This window comes from Nerophis lumbriciformis, linkage group LG06, assembly GCF_033978685.3.
Source record: "Nerophis lumbriciformis linkage group LG06, RoL_Nlum_v2.1, whole genome shotgun sequence".
In the NCBI taxonomy this organism is placed as follows: Eukaryota; Metazoa; Chordata; class Actinopteri; order Syngnathiformes; family Syngnathidae; genus Nerophis; species Nerophis lumbriciformis.
Window position 1 is genome coordinate 38,437,720 of NC_084553.2, and position 9,297 is coordinate 38,447,016.

At 47.2% G+C, this 9,297-nt stretch overlaps 1 protein-coding gene across 1 annotated transcript; it reads right to left on the reverse strand.

Annotated features, from left to right (window-relative positions):
- Positions 1-1,220: 1,220 nt before the first annotated feature.
- Positions 1,221-8,029, reverse strand: LOC133608753 (delta-like protein D). Its single transcript, XM_061964255.1, has 12 exons — positions 7,693-8,029; positions 7,255-7,557; positions 6,598-6,658; positions 6,113-6,370; positions 4,838-4,898; positions 4,598-4,728; positions 4,347-4,516; positions 4,048-4,264; positions 3,769-3,948; positions 2,953-3,691; positions 2,620-2,857; positions 1,221-2,539 (listed from the first exon to the last, which is right to left on the reverse strand). Exons 1-12 carry the CDS (start codon positions 7,744-7,746, stop codon positions 2,534-2,536), a joined length of 2,418 nt encoding a protein of 805 aa, XP_061820239.1. The 5' UTR covers positions 7,747-8,029; the 3' UTR covers positions 1,221-2,533.
- Positions 8,030-9,297: the final 1,268 nt, after the last annotated feature.

Below are 9,297 nucleotides of genomic sequence, written 5' to 3' on the forward strand. Positions count from 1 at the left end.
TGACACAATATAAGACAAAATAAGACAAATACCGCTCTGTAATTCATATAATACTTAAATAAAACCTAATTTAACATTTCATTTAGGCCAAAAAACATGCAAAATATGCTTTAAAAAATGCAAAACAAAACAAAACTTTTTTTTTAAACCCACGACTGCATGCCACAGGTAATATGCATGGAATGGCTGTGATTCTCAAAGGGTAATATTTATATGAAACCTTGTTGTGTTTGAACTCCATTGTGGTGATGAATAAAAAAAATCCAGATACTTTCAGATCTAACCTTGTAGGCTTAGGCTTGTAGGCGTGACCCTGAAAACGACAAGCAGTAGAAAATGGATTGATGGATGGATGTACAGTATGCAGTTTGTCCATCTTCCCATTCACAACTCCATGAGTGTTTATAAAACTTTGAAGCAAATTCTAATTCTACACACCCAGTGGTCACCAAATGACACACACACAATATACACATTGACACGCACACAAAAACACACGCGCCACAGTCAGGCAGGGGTAACCAGCACTAAATCCAGACTGTGGTTTCCTTCTCGAGCTATAAATATCCCTTTGCTTTAAACAAGATCTTACACACATGTACGCTCCCATGCGCACACACACATGCACACACACAAACACACTTACACGCACAAGGGGTCTGATACTCATAGGACAAAACATTCATTGACAAACCTGTCAAGACACAAATAAATGCAAGCTAGAGCTATGTCTGTGTCATATGCACACATACAGTTCACATTCACATACAATCAGACACGCACGCAAGCACACAAAGAGATGGCTCTGGTCTTGAAAATTGGTCTGTGATTATGGGGTGTGTCTTTGTCTCATTTAGTGGTTCCCACAAGGAGACAGTCTTCTGCCCTGTCACACACACACACACACACACACACACACACACACACACACACACACACACACACACACACACACACACACACACACACACACACACACACACACACACACACACACACACAATACCACGACACTATCACTTGGCAACAACAAATCCCTCTACTTGAATTTGGTGAATTGTCTTAAAATATCCTGTGGGAAAAAAGTCATTTTTACATTTTTCTTTTAATGTTTTTTACTCCACCCATATCAAAATGAATAAATACATACATGTGATAACAAACATTCCAACAACAGATTTACTAATATTTCCTTTTATTTTGGAAAAATATTGCGCTGATTTCCAGTAATAAAAATGACAGGCTCTGTACATACGACTTCTCTCTTAAATACAACACAGTCACAGTGGTCTCAAGTGCCTAACACATACATACATACATCCATGTATACATACATACATACATACATACATACATACATACATACATTATCTGTCAAATAAAAATAAAAAAACAAATCCAAAACTTAAATTATAACACAAAATATCACACCAAAATTGGAACACAAATAGCATTATTAAATTAAAAGACCATCTTTGTTTCAAGAATAAAAGATAACATTAAAAAACAAGAACCGTATGATGCTAACCAGTGATGGGCAGGGGAGGGTGATGGCGGTAAAATGATGATGAGTGGAAGACATGGAGATCAGCACACTTCGTCTGTGCTCACACACACTCATATACACACGTACACACACACATACACACCTCCATAGTGCAATGAGGTCTTGGCAGTTCGGAGGGCTCCTTCATAGCTCGACTTAGACACACAATAGCATTTAGAGGTTGGGACAAACAACTTGAAAATGGTGATTGATGTACTGGTATTACTCTCAGCTACTTTTTGCTCATAAATTCTGTCATAATGAATGTTTCCCAAGTCACCAAAAACATTGCGCTGTCTATCCACACGTTCGGGGGCCAGTATGGCCCAACAGGATCCATGTTGGATCAATTTGCAGTCACTACTGGAGTTTTCAGTTCTGCTGAGAACCAGCTCAGCTGACATCGTCTGTCGATGCTGCAAAGATAAAGATGTGTAATCGGAACACATTTACCATGACTACAAACTCTCCTCTGCAGCACTGTACAGTACATACAAGTCATTTATGACAGCTTTGTAATTTAATAACCATAGCACATTACAGCACTACAACACTTAAGTTCTCAGTACTCCAATGGTACTACTATGTTCATTCAATCAGTACTCCAAGGTACTACAATTTCATGTGTCAACGTCCATGTCAACGCGCCCTTTAAATCAGGAGACAAAGAATGAAATCCATCTCGATGCCAATATTTAAGTTTGGAGCTCTTGCGAAGACTGCAGGGGCACCTAGTCCAGCATTGATTCCGGTTTGTACAATGCCTGCACAACGTCTTCAGGTGCTTTGACAGTGAGATCCTCGTTTGAGGTCAGCAATGTCCATTAGTCACTGACTCGCACTGTCCGAGCAGCACCTTGGCTCTAAAATCCTTCGGTAAATTCCAGGAAACAGCAGCAAACCGCAGGAGTAAAACCTCCCGGAGACATGCTGAGCTGTACTGCTCAGGGCTAGCGAGGACCACTGGAAAACTGGTCCAGATGTGTATCATACCTGGAAGACATAGTTTCAGAGATTAAAATTAAGTTACAAATGTACAGAGTTAATATAAAAGCCTTATTAGTGCATCTTACCTCTGTGGCAATTAAACACTCGTCTTTCTGGTCTGACATGACGTACACAGACTGGTACTTGCTGTCAGCACAGGCACCGCCATGGTATTCCACGTCACAGCTTGACTGGTATTTGATGTCACAGCTTGATTCGTATTTAAGATCACTGGCAGCGTGTTGATTCAGATCGTAGGATGATTGATACTTGTGTTCACTGCAGCTCGGTAACTCTTCTGCTTGTTTCTCATCTGAGGCCTCACTGCAGGTCAGAGAGGAAATAACCAATACGAGCATTAGGAATTGAACAACACATTTAGGTAGGTGTATTTTAAAGTGAATTTAAACACAATTTACCTGTTTTGTCGTTTCCTGCATCTTTCCTCAGTGTCAGACTCATCTGTCATCTCGTATTTAACCTCTTGCCCGTCATGCTCTTCCTGTTTAAACAGCAACACCTCCTCAGGCTTCAGTTCATGGACTAGGTTGTACTCCACGCTGGAGTAGCGAGACTTAAAGCCATGCTTCTCTGATCCGCCCAGTCCATTAAGCCCACTGATCCCACTTAGACCACCAAGCGACCCGGTTAGCTCTGAATGGTAATCCACCTTTTTGTTGGTGTTTTTGATGGAAGTCGTCATCACGGCGCCCAGCTCTTTGTCGCTTCTGAGGCAATTGTTGGTGGTCGTCAAGTTGTTCATTGTCTCGTGGCTGTCACTGCGGACGCTGTCGCCGTGATGACTGTGTGTCTCTTGCAGTTTAACACGAACGTAGACCACCAACACGGAGCAACCAATGAGAATCACCAGAACAAGGAAGACGCCAGCGCACACAGCTGTCCAGGGAAAGCCGCTGTCATCATCATCGGCATCGTCAATAATTTCGCTTTCCAGGGAGGAATATCGTCTATCTGGTCCATCCACCACTGGCTGACCGTTAGGGACTTCTGGTAAAAGGAACTGACAGTTGTGTCCACCGTAGCCCGGCACACAGGCGCACACATAGCGGCTGCCGCGCTCATGGCAAGTGGCGCCGTTGTGACAGGGATTGTGAGCACAGCGGGAGATGGGAGAGCTGCAGTTTTTGCCGATATACCCTGAAAAAAAAGAGATGTTTTAGGTGTCTGCTTGTAAATATAAAATTAAGGGAATCAATTAAAAGACATGGTCATACCTGGGGGGCAAGTGCAAGTGTAGCTATTTGCTGCCTCCTGGCATGTCCCGCCATTCTGACAAGGAAAAGTCAGACAGTGTCCAGTGAGGCTACTGCTACTGCTGTCCTCACAGTTGGAACCAGAAAACCCTTCAGGACACTGACAGAGGTATGAATTCACCAGATCCACACATTCTGCACCTGCAAAATGCACAATAAGCAAGTGTCAAAATCACTGATATTCCACGTGTTTATATGGTTGTTGATGTCACACTAACTGGCAACCAGAGGAGAACCTACCATTCAAACAAGGGTTGGACGAGCAGTGGTCGATTTTCTTCTCACAGTTGAATCCAGCATATCCCATGGGGCACTGGCAGAAGTAGCCCCCCTCGGGGTTGTCGACACAGCGGCCGTCATTGAAGCAAGGCCCATCTGCGCAGCTAGTGGCACTCAGCTCACAGTTGTTGCCATAAAAACCAGGTGGGCAGGTACACTTATAACCATTATCATAGTCCTATATTAGAGAGAAGACAACCATTATTCACGTCCTGGTTTAACTGAGCATCTTTACCGACAACTTTTTAAACTATACTTACAGAGCAGCTGCCACCATTGCGACAGGGGTTTCCGGAACATTCATTAACCTTGATCTCACAGCTGGCGCCTGTATAGCCAGGCGGACAGGAGCAAGTATAGCTGCCCTGGCCAGTGTTGGTACAGGTGGCACCATTGAGGCAAGGCTTGTGGTGTGTGCAGTAGTTGAGATCTAGAAACAATAACAGCAACATATTTTTATTAATCTAACAGCACAGTTCCATTGTAGCAGACTAACATCCAGCAGACTCACCCTGATTGCAGAAGAGGCCGCCCCATCCCTCCTGGCAGTTACACTGCCAGGGTTGTTGGCAGGTACCATGGAGGCAGCCCGGGTAACGGATACAGTCATCGCAGTAACGTCCACTAAATCCCACACGACACCTGCAACGCAACATAAAACAAGTGCTGTTAGTAACAAAGCCAGGACAGACACACCAAAAGAGGGGGTTGGTCCTAAATTCATTCAAGTGTCAATAATTTCTCAGCTTACTTGCACTCTCCGGGTTTCTCACAGAAGCCATGATCTTCATCACAGCCAGGAAGACAGATTGCTGTAGAAAGGGGGGGAAACACAAAAGGTCAGTGAAACAAAATGTCACCTCCTTATCTGTTTGATTGTCCTTCCTCCCTGCCATTTATTTACGTGTCCACCTGTCTCTCATGCAGTCTTTAATTCCCCTACTTCGAGCCACTGATAGGACGGCCATAAAACGGCACAGCTGCTATGGTGCACAAAACTCAAACGGCGAAAGCAATTAGGGTCACAGAGGTCATTCCTGATAAAGACCATGCACACGCTGTAGCATATGACCATTTGCTGGACTGTTTACCTTTAGCAACTATAGCGACTTTGGACACTAAAGGAGGGGGGAGCAGCCAAAAAGCCCTCTCTATGAACATGGTTGCTCTCTAACACAAAAGCATCCCACACAAAGCCGCCTTTCCCCCCCTTGACTGTGGCTCTGAAGTCCCTTTTCTCACTGTCTAACTCCACACCTCCACCGCCCATCTCTCATCCCATTCTCCTCCATCGTCCTGTCCTATATCCATTCCTCTTCTCCTTCAGCATCCCTCTTTTCCTGCTCCCATCTCCCCTCTCCCCCACACCCACCAACCAACACCACATCTCCCCCAGGGCCAGCTGGTCTGTGTGGAGCTAACCACCAGACAGCTGCTCCATTGTCTCCTCGCACCGAGCAGCTGCCCCCTGCACAACAATATACAGCCCTGCTTGGCCAATCATCGGCCCAGGCCACAACAATGCAGGACCCCCACTTGGCCAATCGGGGAGGAGGTCTGGGGGCGAGGAGGCCCCAGTGGTCTAATGGAAGGCACGCGGCGTGTGAATTACTGAGGAGCCACTGCGGCTCATTAGAATGGAGGCCTCTGGTGCTTGGGGATAACTAACTGACGCCTGTTGCACACGGGCCATGCATCATGAGGTGGGGAGGGGATGGGGGCCGGGGGGGCGGAACAGTAGCCAAGTGACTGTTGGGGGAAACTAACTTTTAAACGACTAAGGACTGATTGCCAGTTGAAGCCATTATCATGGGTCAGGCTTTGAGGCATTATGTACATAAGCATTGTGGATTTATACACAATATTTACTTGTTCGCCACCTCACATTCACCAGGGTGTACACCACCTTCCGCCCGAATGCAGCTGAGATAGGCTCCAGCACCCCCCGCGACCCCGGTAGAAAATGGATGGATGGATGGATTCACTCGTTTGAAAACAATTAGTCCCCACATTTGTGTAGACTTACGCTCCGTGCAGTACTGTCCCTTCCAGCCGGAGTTGCAAATGATCTCGCCGCGCTCTCCGCAGGTGAAGTGTCCGAAAGCGTCGTCTCTGGGCCGACAGAACACGGAGCAACCTTCGCCGTAGTAGTGCTCGTCGCACAGGAAGCGGTACGAGTAACGGAGCTCCGTACTGCCGGCTGTCTGCATGTCTTTGGACCATTCCTCTGCCACGGTCAGGTGACGCTGAGTGGTGATGCGGCCGATGAGACGCTCCGGGTTGTCTGCAGAGGCAAAACACAGCAACCCATAACTATACACCTGTGCAAAGTATTTGTCTCGTTTGCCTCATTTATGCTGCGCATTGAATTTAGGAGGATTATTAAGACTACCACAAATTGGCCACAATTATCTTTCTTTTAAAAAAGTGCCATCAAAGAGGAAAAACAATGGCGGTATTAGCCTTCTGCTGTCTTCAGGTTACACTGCGGCTTGGCTGGCTGTCACCCACCTGTTGCCAGGTCGTCCAGGGAGTCTGTGTGCAGAGCTTCAATGATCAGTGAAAATGTCCCCTGGGGGTAGAAAAAAGAGAGAGACAAGGAGAGTCAACAGCTGCCAGGCCTGTAGAGCTGCATGCAAAAGGAAAAAAAAAAAAAAAAAAAAGAGGTGGGTGGGGGGTGTCATTATAGGAAGGCCAGCTCCTAATAAAGTTCACAGCCTCATTGCCCATCTTGATTAGGGGCCTAATAAGGCTCACTACTACCTGCTGCCCTTTCATGGCCAAGCTAGTGCAGAAAACGAGGCGGAATTTCACGGTGTGCTGCCAATGATGTGCCAACTCGCAGGATGTTAAATTTCCCACCACGCCAGCATGGTCGGAGGAGAGAGGCGTTTGGTGAAAACATACCCCCCACCCCTCCTCTTCCGACACCCCCGCAATACACCCCCCCCCCCCCCCCCTCCTAACCCCCCCTACCCCACAAACACACTCTACTACAATAGAGCTTCTCACACACTGCTGACAAAGACCCTCACAATTTTGGGAGCATCTGCTGCGCGCGCTGCTCCCTTTCAGAGTAAAACGTTTGGATGTGACTAAACCATATTAAAAAAAAAAAAAAGTTACGTAAAATAATGTGAGTGAATAGGAAATATTCCAATTACTCACCGGCCACGTGAAGCCGAAATTGAAGCGCACCGGGTTGGTGAAGGTGTCCGCGTTGGTCTCCGGCACCTGGAAGGAGTTGGAGCCGAGCACGGGGGTCACCGCGCCGCCGTAGGTGCAGGGCGGCTCGGGGGACACGTTGGCCTGGTAGTGCTTCAGACAGATCCGGAAGAAAGTCTTGCACTCGCACTGCTGGTGGCCCGGCTGGTGGGCAGAGCCGCCCGGGCAACAGTTGCCGTTCCCCGTCACTCCTTTCTTGTTGAGAAACTCCTGCAGCTTCAGCTCAAACACCCCCGAGCACAACACCTATGTGAACACAAATAATCAGCATGCTTGAATTCTGCGCTTTCTGGGCGTTGTTGTTATCGTTAACGCGTATACGTGACACCGAATCGGTGCGTAAAAGCGCACGGCGAATGCGCGTGGTGACCATGTATTTACCTGGCAGGTGAAAAGGGAGAGAGTGACAAGCAAGGGTAGGCGCAGGTGTCCCATTGTGTTGACAGCCGCTTCGAAACAAGCGCTGAAAGCTCCACAGGTTGCTGCAGCCCAACTCAAACAATCATGGAGAAAGTTTGATGTCCCCCCCCGTTTATGTCAGAACTGTCACTTTTCCCATACAAACAAAATAGAAAAAAATAAATAATCCTCAACAGAAAGAAATCCTCGTTGGAAATAGTTCCAAATAGTCTTGCGTAAAAAAAAAAAGGCAGCTGGTCGTCCTTGTTGTTTTTCCCCCCCCACTTGATTTGGTTCCAAACACAGAAACGGGTGGGGAAAGTCTCGTGTGCTTCGTCTCGGGGTTCACAGTGCGTGTGTCTGATGGCTCCGTGGTCCTGCGCAGGCTTTTATACCACAGCAGTAAACGCGCAGGGTAATAAGATGCAAATAAGCCCCTTCGCTCCTCTTCTTCCCTCCCTCCACCACCACAAGTCCGCCCAAGGGGCCATCACATACACGCACAAGTGTTGGGGGGTGAGGGGGGGTGCACCCAACTTTTTCTAAGCCCACCCCCTCCTATCTTTCTTTCCAAAGGGACACCAAATGGCTATAGAGAGCTGTTAAATGTACAACAACCACTCACTTCCACAATGATGCCTCCCTCCATTTTTTTTTTGCTCTACATTCCGACAAATCCTTCATGCCGTGAACGCATCATCACGGCCAGTTGCACGGAACCACAGCTTATTGTACTGTACGGTGAAGCCAGCCCGGTGCACCCCACGGGGTTTGGCCCGTGATGCAAGCCTTCATTCCGGACCATCTGCCGGGCCACATTCCTATGGTGTTAGCCCTGCCGTGGCTTTCACATGTTCACACTCCACAAGGGCTCTTTTAATGGGCTTATAGCTCTGGACGTGATGTGTGCAAGTTGACGTTCACCTTATATTGCAGCGAAAAAACGATGAGCAAAAAAAAAAAAAAAGTGTGCATGTACCAAAAGTACACGCACGCATGGCCCAACGTCCTCCTCGCTGCGTGTCTCTTTTTAGGCGGAGGCTGTAAAAAGATACTTGGTGGTGTGTCACTCGCGTGGCTGTCATTAAGGGTCTGGGTGGGGGGGCAACGGGTGTGTGTGTGTGTGTGTGTGTGTGTGTGTGTGTGCGTGTGCGTGTGCGTGTGTGTGTGTGTGTGTGTGTGGAGAAGAGTGGAGGATGGGAGGGGCACATACAGGGAGTAAAGTTTTTCTCTTTGTGCTTTCAGCTGTATGGTAATTGGGTCGGCAGCACCTGCTCTCCCACAATAATACAACACCAGAAAGAGGGAGAGAGTTTGATCATGTGTGTTTGATAACATCGTCCTTGCCACATATAGGACTCAGGGTGACAGTTGTGTATGTGTGCGAGAATTGTCACGTGAGTGCATGATGTTTTTTGGCTGAAGATATTGTTTATCTACTTGCTTGGCGTCTAATGAGCAATAACACCGCCTATAGCAGCGCTTCTTCAAACTTTTTTCACCAAGTAGCACCCCAGAAAACACTTGGCTCTCCAAGTACCACCATAGAACACAGTAGCGTAGTAGGCCTAAGTATTCATTAAAAAC